Raw genomic sequence first — 13,752 nt, forward strand, 5'->3', positions numbered from 1 at the left:
TTTAAAGTCATTTATACCCATTTCATTTGCCATCACTTTGGCTTTTATCCGAAAGGCGACAGTTGAGAAGCTTCTGCCAGCTGCTCTTTGTTCGGAAATCCATCGGTCAAGTCTGTCTTCCAGTTGCGGTCATCTCGCTTTATTTCCGAGGAAACTTTTCTTCATCCTCTGTGCAAGACGTAGGTCATCTTCTTGCTGTCTCTACTTGCGCACCATGGACTCATTAATGCTGAATTCTCTAGCTGCAGATCTATTTCCATGTTCTTTTGCATGGTTGATTGCTTTCAATTTAAAATCTTCATCATAAGCAAGTCTCCTTTGTGGAGCCATTTCGAAGTCACTCTCCCCGTTAACATCCCCCTCAGTAACGCCTTCATCCACGGGTAGGCAAGAAGCTTTTCTCTGATTGGTTTATTGTGGGCAGAAACACAGGACTCATGTAAATCACCACGCCCAAAGAACCCCGCAGCCTTAACAATGCAAGCAATTTGACTTTTTGCCTGGGAAAGGTGCGGCGCAGCGTCAGCTAACAGCAAATTTCCGAACTTTGTCCATGTAGAAGGAGCACCAGACTATAAGGCGCACTTTTTTTTTGCAATGAGGATCTGCGCACAGCAAAGTAACGAATTAGTAATGGAATTGTACAGTCACAGGATTTACTGGCAGGTGCTCAATTTGCAAACATTTTTCAGAGATCGGTGTAGCCTTTAAACGCAGTCCCAGGCGCCCTCCCTGTGCCGTGGGCCCCAGCACTCCCACCTGCCCCTGGTGCCAGCTGGCGCGGCTGGTGCAGCTCTTGCGGCTGGCACGGCATGTAGCTCATGGCATGGTGCTTGTGGCTCGCACTTCCACGTTGGCAAATTTGTAAATTTTGTCCATATATAAGGTGCACCGGATTATAAGGCACACTTCCAGGTTTCAGTCAAAATTTTAGTCAAAAGGGTGCGCCTTATAGTTGTGAAATTACTCTACTTCCCGATGATTTGTTTGCTGTCACTCTGAAGAAACATAGTCTTACACTTTGGGTGAAGTAACAGTTTTATGCTTAGACTGGCTCTTCAAAGGCACTGGCCGCTTTCATTTGAAGATGATCAAACCCAATCCTGAGTTTTACACTCTGGTCAATCCTGTGAGAAAAGCTGATGCAGAGGGTTTCTACCGGACCTCTGAGCCTACAGCAATTGTCAGTTCTATCCTGGCATGCGTGTAATCCTGTAACAGTCTCCCTCTGAACCTTATTGTTTGATGTTTGCCAAGATGTAGCTTCACTTGGAAACATGAAATTTTTTTTTTTAACTGTTACAGTTTGGGGTGACAGTAATTGACCACCGGTAATTAATCACCTATGACTTCCATTAAAAATTCAGATTTCTCCACTACAAAATAAAAAGTACAGCTGTTGGGGAAAAAGTCACCACAACTGCATCTGTTCAGACATCACAACTACTTGATGGTCACGGAGCACATGGGAAATTTTTCTACGACCACCTGGGGGTTGCTGGAGGAGCTCTAAACAGCAGCATCCTGCAGAGGGATGAATAGCAGTACTGTTTTTTCCCCAGGAAGTACTTGCCGTCTGTGTCTCGCACTGCTGCCTGACTTTCCTAACAAAAGTCTATTTTTCATTTTCATTTCTGACTATTTGTCAGACTATTTTTCTGAGTCTTTCTATCAATCACTGAAACTCTTCTAAGATTTCTCAAAATGACTGCACAAGTAGGCTAAGTTTAAAATATGAGGGTAATGCACATGTACACATACAGTCCTAGTGGTACACAGCAGCAATTAATAGTGCTACTTGTGTAAATCATTTATAGCAGAAACTAATAAAATCAATTTTATTAAACAGCTTAACACAACCCTTACATTACAAAAATAACTTCATAATAATGTTAAATATTAAATACAAAAGTACAACAGTCGTACACTGCTCTTAAAATAAAATAATATTTTTTGTGTTTATATATGTTTCTATGTAAAGCAGTTGACTCAGATCTGTTTAAGACTGTGGGTCTGCCTGTACCAACTATATTTAGTTCTTCTTGACCTGAAGATATATGGAAGGGAAATGACATTTTAAGGAATCCAGCTTCATCTAGGCAGCTGGAAACAGAGCTTCCATGCTGCTTAAAAAGGAAACCAATGCAGGCTTCAGTCCATTCTAAGTAGAAAAATTACTATTTTTAGAAAAGAAAACCCAAACACCAGCAACTGTTTGGAAGAGCACGGTGGCTAAGAACTATTTACTTGTCTTCCACATCTGCAATCATAGCCTCAACTGCATTCCAGTCCAGCTTGCTGAGGATGCTTCCCGTGCTTTCAGAAACACTGTCAGTGTTGATACTGCTGAGAGGAGAGGAACTCATGCCATGCACTGCAGGGGCCTGTGGGGGAAAGAGAAGATGAACTGATCATTGTGCTTCATCTGTGGACAGTAGAAATTATCCCACTCCTTTAAAACATGTCCAAATCGTGTCTGATTATCCTGCAACAAATGCAATCTATTTTCCCGTTTATGCCCTCCCACTGGTGTCTGTTGCCTGGGCAGGCAATGTGCCTATATAGTTGTTAAACAGAACATTTAATTTCAAGGCTCACAATAATGACTTTGCTTGTTAAAAAAAAAAGTGGTTCTGTTGAAGCTATTTATGTCCCTCTGTATCTATCTCACCCACATGTTTTGAATAGAGAACCACATTTTAAATAAAGCAGAAGTAAATAAAGTGTTAAGCGGCAAGTATCAAATAGTTATGGAGTAAGTAGGTACTCTACCTGGAACATGGAGTCATGAGTATCTTGAAGTATCCTTTGGATATCATCAGGCACAGTCCAAGGACTCACCACGTCTCGATCAGTGTCAAGATCAACATCTTCTGTCTGAACTGCAGTGGTAACCTGAGGAGGCTTTTGTGTTGATCTTCTGCTGACTCTGCACTCAGCAGCTGAGGAAAAAAAGGCCAGCCATAGCACTGTAACACTTCTCGCACTTTTCATCTCAATCTCTTGAAACTTCTTCAAGAATAGAAGCTCCAGGTTCTAAGAACTGAAGCTGTGTGCAAATCTATGTGAAAATAGCAAGCTCTGGTACCTAGTGATAGTGTTTATGGTGAGAAAAGGCTGCTGGTTCCTTCCAACCTCATGTTCTGAACTGCCTCCCTAGGGCAGAGCACAAAGCGGAACAGGATGCCTACAGCATCCAGGTTCTGTGGTACAGTCCTCCCAAAAAAGCACATTGTGTCATTATTTGGCAGAGAACTAAACTAAATAAATTCAGAATTTGTGCCTCTTTAAAAGACATGGAACTTTGATGAAACCCTTAGCAGTGATGTGATATACTGGAAAAACAGATACAACAGGTTGCAAGGAAATCAGAGAAAGATCAACCTAGAGTTTAAAAAGCGAATATATGAAATGGAGAGAAAATACTTTTCCACATGAGTAGAGGTGATTCAGGAAAAGTGCCTTTCTGCTTATTATTGCTTCCCTCAATTTCCTGTACTGCCAAGTCAAATACATTGACCTTTGACTGTCTGAATTATGCCAATAGTATAATTACGGTTTAAGGCAGAATAGAATCAAGCCACAGTATTTCCTAAGTCTCAGACTGATTCACTCCTCATTCTTTGATCAGAAATTCTGCTGCTGTTAACAAGTACTGTATCTGTTAAAGAATTTGATTGGAGCAATTTGTTGTGGATCAAGTCCTACAAAGATAGGCATGGAAAAAAGTACCACTAAATTCCAAAGAGGGTTTTCTTGTTAAGCTTAGTCAAGTTTTTCCAGGCTAACATTATGACAAAACAATATCTTAAATAGATATTGTACAGAGGCATAACAAAGACAACTTCTGTTTTAAAGAGCTCGGGAGCAAGCAGCATAGAAAGGTAAGGGAGAGGCATAATGTGTCATGGTCTGCTAATTAACTTTCTCTCTGTGGGTTTGAATTGAAAGAAAGATTCAAAGCCTCCGTCCCTCATGATTTCATAACATGTATTTCAGGAATTAATTAAAATCTAGCACATTTATTTCAGTAATCTTGAAACTGTCATCTGGCTAAAGCTTCAGACATTATTAAAATATTTCACAAGTTTCTAATTAAAAGGACTTTTACATGAGGAAAAAATAAACAAATGCTGTATCTGCACCTTATTCCTTCCCCTGTATTATGTAGCACTATGCCATTGTTCTGTGTAACTTACAGTGTCTAGAATTAATGGCACAGTTTGTTGCACTTCTCAGTCTTCTTCTAGAGGTACTTTTCTGAAGGACCATACAGGCATTTCCTGGAAAGACAGAGTAAACATTTCCTTTTTGAAATGCAAATCAAATATACTCAAAGATGCCTAGAAATTTTCATCTACAAGTTTGCTGCCCGGATTATACAGTACTCTTGCTATGGCAATTTAAGCTACTTTGGATTTAAAGAGAAGTTATAAGAAAAGGTAAATCTCAGTAACTCTCATCATTTAGAAGAATTGCAAAAGCCTCAGGACAGGAAAGATCCAGGATTTTAAACTTAATTTTTACATAGATATCAAAGCTCCTGCCTCCCAAAAATCCAGCATTCAAAGGTCTTCTTCAGTATACGCCTTCATTAAAAAATATCTGCTCTTACCCCTGGACTGTGTTAAACCAAGAGATGGAGTGAAACGTTGTACTTTTTGACCGAAGCCAGGTTTTGAAGCAATTCTGCTCCTTTCTGCCAGAACAGGACTGTTCAGATGCCCTCTACAAGAAGACAAAAAACCAACACAACAAAGCTTAAATACTTGCTGCAGTGTACCATGTGTCATTCCTCCACACAACTCGGACCTCACAGGGCATATTCAGAAGAGACACATAAGCCAGAGATATCACATTCAGCCCACTTAGCTGAGAATCAGCATCACACACTGCTTGTGGAGCCAGTAAGCCCCACCAGAATCAGAACCGCTGCAATAACAGTGAAGACACATCAAATTGGTTTTACAGAGAGCACTTTGGGCTCAACAAAACTTATTAGTTAGTAGTTCCTGTGGCTCCTAAGTGGATTCCTGCATGATGTTCTGAAACACTAATCTTAAAGAAATTAGGATTTTAGTTAAAAGTTAGAAGAAACTGAGCTTGAGATAGTTACCTGAAACTTAAATAATTGATTGCCTGACAATTTATGTTTGCTTAGCTGTGCTTGCAATGGGAAAGGATGAAACTGGTAGTTAGGTCCAAAGAACACAAACAATTGCAACCAGAAACTCATTCTTTGCAAAACTGGAGTTGCCCCAAAAGCCATTTGTATTGTCATTAATAGAAAAGGTCAGGGCGAGGAAGACTCGCCTTACTTCCTCCTTCTAAGACCCCTCCCCACAAAAACGACCCCAGACTTAATTCAAGAAGCCAACCACGTGTGCTTAATAGCTATTCAAGCAAATTACCATGGGAAGCAGGGGATGGGAGGGGCTGGTATTATGAAGATGTATTTGTTTGAACCTTTTGTCAATAAATAGACTCTGTGACCACCTGTAACTTTGCAGTGCGTATTAGGGGGCTACCCCACACTGCTGCCCAGCACTGAATAAACATTCACTTTCTAACTTCAAATTGTCAGAGCGTCTTTTGTCCGTCACAGTTGAGTATCAGTATTAGACCAATACTCAGACAAATTGTATATTTGATTCCACCAGCATATGACTTTTCTCTCAAGCTAATCCTGTCTAAACTTGCTACAAAATTTGGAGCGTGGTAAAGACACCAGTAGAACAGAGTAGGTTTAATACTTAGAGTGTTACCCTGTACTAGATGCCACATTCCTCCTTCTGTAAGCGTGAGGTGACCTTGTGCTGGACAATGTCATGTGATCACTTGTTGGTGATGGCACTGTTTCAGATAACATTTCATTCATCAGAGAAAGTGCCTGTGATATTCTGATTCTGTGATGCTCAGACAACAGGGCTCTGTGGAAAAATAATATCACACATTATCTCATTTCACCACAGTTGGTTTCTGAGTCCTGTAGGGTGACATGAAGAACATTTTTTTGCACGATTTGACAGAAAATATACTAAGCCTTTTAAGAGATCATTAGCAAAAAGTTAGACCATTTCTCACTGAAGGGTTTGACAGAATGAATGAGTAAATGTTGGGGCAAGAAAATGAACGATATTTGGAAAGTGACAAATATAGTCAAAGGATGAAAAATGTTCAGAGTTTTCCTAAATGGTAAAGCAAACATGAATTATTTATGCTTTTAGTTGAAATTTCATTCATATCTGAAATTTCATAACCAATACAGTTAAAACTATCTCTACCTCCATCTCAGAAATGGAAAACTAATAAACTAAGATAAGGATTTAATAGCAACTTACTTGTCTTTTTCTTCTTTCTTCTTCTGGAAGATTCTAATATCCTTTGAAGTAGGATGATGATGCTGTTTAAGAAAGGATAAAAATCATTAACTAATTACATACTGTGTCTCACTCTCAGGATATACTTCCTTGACTTGAAAATTACTGCTTAAGAAACTCTTCAGAAAAAAAAGGTATGAAAGCAAATGGCCTACCAGAATATTAGAGTAAGATTGTCTCCAAAACTTTTCAGTCTCAAAAAATATACTGAAATCCTGCAGTCACATCTTCCATACCTCATATGCTTAAAATATTAACATTCCTAAGGAGATGTCCTCATATTCAAGCTCAAAGTTTCAAATTGCCTCACTTCCAGTTTCCCAAAAAATCAGTGATGCTCCTAATAACTTCACGAGTATAAGCCGCACCCTTTTGACTAAAATTTTGGTCCGAACCCGAAAGTGCGGTTTATATTCCGGAGTGGCCAATATATGGATGAAGTTCAGAAATTTGCCAACCCAGAAGTGTGAGCCCACAGCAGCCCCGAGCCCGCACGGTCCTAAGCCGACCTGTGATCCCATGATTCCCTTACTAATTCGTGGTGTGGATCCTCACTGCAAAAGAAAAAGTGCGCCTAATAGTCCGGTGCACCTTATACACGGACAAAGAATGGAAATTTGCCGACACCCGGAAGTGCAGCTTATACTCTGGTGCGCCTTATACTCGTGAAATTACTGTAATTTAAAAAAACATGGCAAGGTTCCACTTTGACTTGAGTTTGCTAGAGTACAATATGAAGTCTTTAATTCTTCTTAAAAAAATCCAAACCAATCCAAACCAAACCCAAACTATCCACCAAAAGCTGTGAATCCTTCCACTAATGATTTCAGGAGAAAAGCCCATAGTAAAAGCTTTAAGTGTATATTTATGAGGTGACAACACAGGAAAGAAGAGAAGGAGGATCCATTTTTCTTAAATCACTTCTCCCCACACATGTGCAGAAGAGCACTCCAGTTCAGTTTGGAAAGATGGTTTAAAACCACGGGAAATGCTTTATTTGGCATAGATCTGTTACTCTTTCTGAAAGTGAATACATTTTAATTATTTAGTAACAGAGAACTTCTGTATGTTACATGTTTGCTGCCTAAAACAAATAGCTTCAGCCAGGAAGTATTTACAGCATATCCTGAATTCAACAAGTAGAAAGCATATAGCTCTGTTTGGTATTGTTAGGTCTCATCTCCTGTAGCTTCAGAGTTTCCTGTGACTCAGCAGGGTCTTTTCAGGTCCTGAAAGCATCCAGATGGCAAATGTGTATTTCAAGAATTAATACTGATTGGAAAATATCTTCTGAACTGCTTTCATGAGTTTTTATAAAAATTTATATTATTTCCAGCACAGAAAAACTTCCAGATCAGGTCATAAATGTGTTTTTACTACTTGCATTTAAAATGTAAAGAATTCTGCTCACTGAAATCAGGCTTGAACAAGAAATTTCATAAGATACTTGTTCTATATGGCATATTCTAGCATTTCTACTGACCTCTTGTGATTTTTGCATGCACCTTTGTGTGGGTGAACGACAGTGATGGCTGTACTCTGCTTTTTAAATTCCCTGGGGGTTTTTGGGAGGCGTGTGGAACGATGAAACAAAATGTAAACATATCTTAACAACTGCTGTAGCTATCACTCCCTTAAAAACATATCTTTGGTCAGTGGATGTTGCATTCATGTTGTATCCATTACATTTGAGGGCCACTTGCATTACTTTGTAATGACCACCTGCAGCAAATGGTCACCACTGCAGCCTGTAAAGAACACTGGTGTATTTACTTATCTGACACAACTAAGGCCAGTTCCAGTAAAATAAAATCATTCATGTAGAAACCCAACATTACAATAGGAAAAAAAAAAAACAAGCACTCCTAGCCTTTACATCATCTAACCTGAATAATCAACACTTGTATAATAAGTAGCAGTTACTCTTCAAGACACCTGTTACTCTTACCGTATTCTTTCTCAGGTTGAATGGATGATGTTCTTTCTGTCTTTGTTCATCCAGTTTCTTCAAATATTCTCTCATTCTTTCTTTTTGCTTTCTTTTCATCCATGTTTGTATCTCTTTCCTCTCCTTTTCTGTTCTTTGAGAATGTCCAGAAGCAGAATCAAGAACTCTGAGGGCAGATGTAAACAGGAAATAATCTAGCACATCCTGTAAATTGCCACAAACAATGGCCGCTACATGATATAACAAAAATATTGAAAACCTTTTGAAATTCTGACACAGTTGGAAGCATAAGTAATGAACAAGATGGGAAATTTTCTTTTGCAAAATTTTACTATGTAAAATTCTGATAAACAAGTACAGTAATTTCACACGTATAAGGTGCACGCTTTTGACTAAAATTTTGGTCTGAATCCGGAAGTGCACCTTATAGTCCAGTGTGACTTATACTCGGGAAATTACTATAATTTCCAAGACATTGCCTAAAAATTTTCTTTTACTCCTCATCTACATTCAGATAATAAAACCAGAGCTTAAACTGGTGTGAACTGTGTCACCAATGCAGCAGACTGGTGACCTGAACAGCTGTATTTTTTTGCCTTGTCAGCAATTGATATCACAAACTGGAGTAGGAAACAGCTGTCACTTTGACCTCCCCCAGGAAAGAACATAGCTGATTTTGTAACTGACAGTCAGGAGGTGTAGAAATCTCCAGCAGGGAAGGGAGCATGACAAGTTGGAATCTGGGACTGGAAGTTTCTGAAGCTGCTATGTCACAGCCAGGAAATTTCTGTTCTGTCTTTCAGACCTGTTTCAAAAGACCTGAAGGTCTGTACTGTACCTGCCATATAAAAACAGTTGTGTTCCAGTCTATACCTAGCAGAAGAAGGAGCAAGCAAATGGGAAGGAAAGAATTTCAAAACCAGAACACTAGAAATAAATTAGTACATTTGACAATAATGACCAATAGGCAATAAAAACCCTAATAATAGTCCCATTAAAATCAAACCATATACTTGCTTCCATGGTTTACAGGGTGTGAGCGATGAGAATAACCAGAGTTAAAATTATTTAAGCAATAAATAACAAAAACCAGCCATGGTATTACCTAGAGATTTTCTTAGTCTCAGTCCTTGCAAAGCCCAGCTCCAACAGAGAGGTGCCACTTTCTACCACACGATTGCTCACTATGTCAGTAACATCACTTGGACCAGTAATTTGCAGAGGATCTTCTACAGAGCTTGATGTTAGGTAGGGGAAAAAAGCTGTTACTATATTAATGTAGAACATTCCTGTAAGAACAACAAGCCAAACCCCTCTCTTTCATACTTAAAACAACAATATCCAGGTTGTTTTACATAAAGCCTTTGGACTGTATATTCTTTCCCCACATTTCCACTGCGTTATTACATTTGAGTCAGCTTTGATGAAGACAGAAGGAGCAATACCTGACTAATATCAGAGGATGACCCAGAACTGAAATGCTCAAGCTCTGCTGTGGTGTGTGAACATGGTTGGCCCACAGGAAGTTGAGCCTGGCAGACAGGAGCACCCACACAGTTTGTATTGCTGCCCATGAGGAGATAAGGTTAAGGGGTGCTACCAGTTCCAATGCTACCCAAATCTCAATGACCTTCTGAGCAAGAATCAGTGTCAGTGAGAGTACAGCTTCACCTAAATTCTCCCCATTTCTTTCCTCTCTTTTAATCAGTAGCTCCCAGTAAAAAAAAAAAAAAAATCCCATTGTTTAGGACAACTAGCTATAAGTATCTGCTATAGTTTATTGCCTCACATCCATACTCCACCTTAGGTAATCACTTCCTAATCTACTTCGATCACAACAATCAGTTTCACTTAAAATACTAGAAAAATAGAATAAACCATTCAGTTTATTGCTATGCGTCAAGCAAAGCAATAAAGACATGTAACGGAGCATAATGACCGAAAGAAAGGAAATTGGCTACTCTTTTGTACTAGATCCAGAAGACTAACAGTAGCTAAAAATAAAATATATATGTCTGACCATTTTATTTAATGCACACACTCTTTCCTGTTTGAAATCTTCGGTCTGTTGATTTACACTTTTCACACACTAAGAGATTTAAAATCTTCTGGTGATAGCTGGTTTTTGTAGAAAGTTACCCATAACAATTGCACATACTTTGTTGAAAAAGTGGTTTGCAAATAGGAGAAACAACAAATGCACACACAGACAAAAGCACCATCTACATTAACAGTTCTAATACTTGTAACTAGAAAAGAACTTTGAATGCTTCTGCAGTTTATGAAGTAAATCTAACAGGCACCACCAAAGTCAGAGTAAATGCCTGAAGTTAGCTAACAAAAGGACTTTTGTTCAGTTTGAAAATAAATGCCTTGATTTTTATAAAGTGATGATTCCACTCTGAAAGTCAGCTTTTTGGTAAACTGTCAATAAAACCAGTCTCAAAATACATACCCAGGACATAGATCTCTGCATAAGTGAGTATCTGAAACAGAAACAATCTTTGTCAGTAATATCTTTGCATTTGTACACACACCAATCATACATGTGTTAAACAGCCTGTAGGATAAAACAGAAACACCTCAACCTCAATATGTTGACATTAAAAATAAATTAATATTGTACATAAGCTTGATGGCCTGGGAGACAACATGTCATTGAGTGCCAGCTGAGCACAGAGGCTCCAGAGAGCATTAATTAACAGTTCCTGGCTTTTGTGGGTAGTTTTGCCAGGAAGATATGGTTACTGTTGGCAGATTTCTGCCATGATCAACTAACTGGAAATTATCTGTTCCAATTAATTATACAGTGTTTCATGGAAATTAATGATTGACACTTACTTGAGGAATCCAGGCACTCAGAAGAAGCTTGGAATTCAGAAGATGCAACTGAAGAGCAGAATGGTTGTCTTGGAAGGAAGAGCACTGCTTCCTCTCCTAAACTAATTTCTCCATCTCAAAAAATTATAGTTGTAACTTAGTATCACCTGTAGTTTTCTTAGCTTGCAAATAACAAGTTTATGTTTAGAAAACTCTACTACTATTTTCGAAATTTAACTGGGTGTGTGTATTGTTTGAGATTCACTTGTTGTATACAGACACAGGAAACATGTTTTAATACATTTTAAGACAGATTGCTGTAATGCATTGCTGCAAGCAATGCAGGCAATATGCAGAGAAAAAAATACAATTGCATTTTTAACCTCAGGCAACTGGTTGCTTGCAGAATGATTTTTCATCCTCCTTTTAATGCTACTGCAGTCTTCCTAAGTGCAAAAATCAATTTACCCTCAGTTTTCAAAATGATTAATCTTATAAAACAATCTTTTAGGACACAGACAGTAGTTACTGTACAGAGAAATAAACCATTGATTTTGCTGATGTAGGCTGGATTTAAGAGAGGTGTCACCCCTCTAGACATAGGGAGACAACAGAGAGGATCAAGACAGGTTTTGGAGGATGCTTTGAGCGTTCTGTGATACCACAGTAATTTATATTCACTTAGGTAAATAAGTACAAATCAGCACAGTGATGAGTTTTAGAAACACACCCAACATTGACTATTTTCTTTCAATAACAGTGAATTCGAGTGAAAGTATGATTCACTGCTGAACAGTTTTCAAAGCTTAGAGATACTGTCATGTCATGTAACAAACTCATTACCAAAGCACATCAATGAAGCCATTCTAAATAATGCAATCTAGAAAGACTCAGGCCAGACTTTAATGAGCTCATTGGCATTACATAACATTCTGTTTAATAGCCATGAGGAAGTATTACAGCATGAAGAAAAGGTTTACTTATTTTTAAAAGATGCAAATAGGAAAAATATACAATAAAGATTATACCAGATCGTGACTTCAGGCCACTGGGAGAGTTAGAAGCCAAGGCTGCAGAGGCAGGAGAGTGTGCATCCACAGAAGCAGAACTGTGCATAGGATATTCCAAGTTTGAGATCTTCTTTTGATCATCTATAACATCTTCAAAAATCATGCCTGTCAAATGATGCTCTGATTCTGTGGAAAAAAAAAATTGTACTTAGTGCAGACCAATGGAGAATCCTCACAATGCAGAAACTATCACTCCTGTGTTTTGGTCAGTAGCATTTTTAATTTATCTGTCACCTACAACAGCCTGGACCTGGATCAGCTGTGCCTCTCTATGGAAGGGCACTCCCAGGGCTGTCCTCTGTGAACCAGTCCTGCAAGCACAAAGAAAATGACTGGACCAGGAATAGGCTCCTGTGAGCATAAAGGACATCCTAAATATCGTCTTACGTATGAATACAGATATAGCCATGATTTGGTTCCACCACTTGGCTTTGTATTAACTCCATAAGTAGATTAGACTATGTTCTTGGCACACTATAGCAGCTATAAGTAGGTACTACATAGTTATTTGTTAAATAAACAACAAATCATTCAATACTTCTGCTCTAGTAAATAGCTAAGCTGATGTAAGATTTTAATAAAACCAGTAGATATTATAACTCAATATTCAGACTGGCTACCTTTCATCTTATTTCTACCTCTGGTGTTTTTGGTTCGTATTTCAGTAACATCTTTAGGGATTGCATTAAATGTTAGTGGTAACTCAAAGTTATTTAAGATGCATATTCCACGGCAAATTTATTATCCTTTTGTTAAATGGACACATACCAGCACCAATGACTCCAGCAGCTTCAGAGACTGCAAGATGAGCACCAAGATCTGAACCAGCAGCCATTTCAAAATCTTCTATCAGCTTCACTAACTGTAAGTGAAACCCAAAAACTAGGTAATGATACTTCTCCAAGGTATTTCTGAGACTTACACCACAGATATTTATGTAAAGTTCACTTTAAATATATTGTTCTTGTCAGACTCTTACAAACATTTTAATGCAGTTTTTTGACTGAAAACAAACAAAAAAGTTACGGTATCAAAGTAGCTTAAGTAGATTCACTTCTTGTAAGAACTTCAATCTTCTGGACACTTACTTCGAGAAAAGTACATATAAATTACAGTATTTGTTTGGACAGTTTTACTCCTACCGATCACATTACTTTTAAAGTAGCTGAAGTCTTCCAATATATATTTTATCTAAAATCTACAGATATTAAAATACTTCCATCACCTTCGTAAGTCTGAAGTTTCAAATTGGAAAGTATAAACTAAAACTGACTAACCCAGAATGAGACATTTTACTGAGCATTAGTCTCAAAAAGAAAAAAATCTGTTAATTGATATGTAATACATGAGAAAAAGGAATTACTAACTACTAGGAACTAAAAAAACAGGTAAAAAAACAAAAAGGGGTTTTCTTCAGGACTTGGCTAGCTACCCAGAAGTTTTAAACCCAGTTAACTACGAAATGCTGGAACAAATGTAGAACATACCAATATTTTTTCCCTAAAGGCTTTTAAATAATCTGACTAAAATAACA

General features: G+C 38.1%; 1 protein-coding gene across 5 annotated transcripts in view; it reads right to left on the reverse strand.

Moving 5' to 3' along the window:
* Positions 1-702: 702 nt before the first annotated feature.
* CPLANE1 (ciliogenesis and planar polarity effector 1) overlaps positions 703-13,752 on the reverse strand; it is a 60,819-nt gene continuing 47,769 nt past the window's right edge. For 4 of the 5 annotated variants that reach the window (XM_033085511.1, XM_033085510.1, XM_033085509.1 and 1 more), the window contains exons 43-54: positions 12,987-13,080; positions 12,177-12,344; positions 11,170-11,283; positions 10,784-10,814; positions 9,434-9,565; positions 8,329-8,494; positions 6,342-6,403; positions 5,766-5,930; positions 4,616-4,728; positions 4,200-4,283; positions 2,773-2,942; positions 703-2,384 (exon numbers count right to left, since the gene is read on the reverse strand). In XM_033085511.1, the coding sequence (XP_032941402.1) occupies positions 2,244-2,384; positions 2,773-2,942; positions 4,200-4,283; positions 4,616-4,728; positions 5,766-5,930; positions 6,342-6,403; positions 8,329-8,494; positions 9,434-9,565; positions 10,784-10,814; positions 11,170-11,283; positions 12,177-12,344; positions 12,987-13,080 (1,440 nt within the window). In that variant the 3' untranslated portion in view covers positions 703-2,243. The remainder of the gene's footprint in view (positions 2,385-2,772; positions 2,943-4,199; positions 4,284-4,615; positions 4,729-5,765; positions 5,931-6,341; positions 6,404-8,328; positions 8,495-9,433; positions 9,566-10,783; positions 10,815-11,169; positions 11,284-12,176; positions 12,345-12,986; positions 13,081-13,752) is intronic. The other variant, XM_033085512.1, reaches the window with a different exon arrangement.

Source organism: Catharus ustulatus, chromosome Z (assembly GCF_009819885.2).
Source record: "Catharus ustulatus isolate bCatUst1 chromosome Z, bCatUst1.pri.v2, whole genome shotgun sequence".
NCBI lineage: Eukaryota > Metazoa > Chordata > Aves > Passeriformes > Turdidae > Catharus > Catharus ustulatus.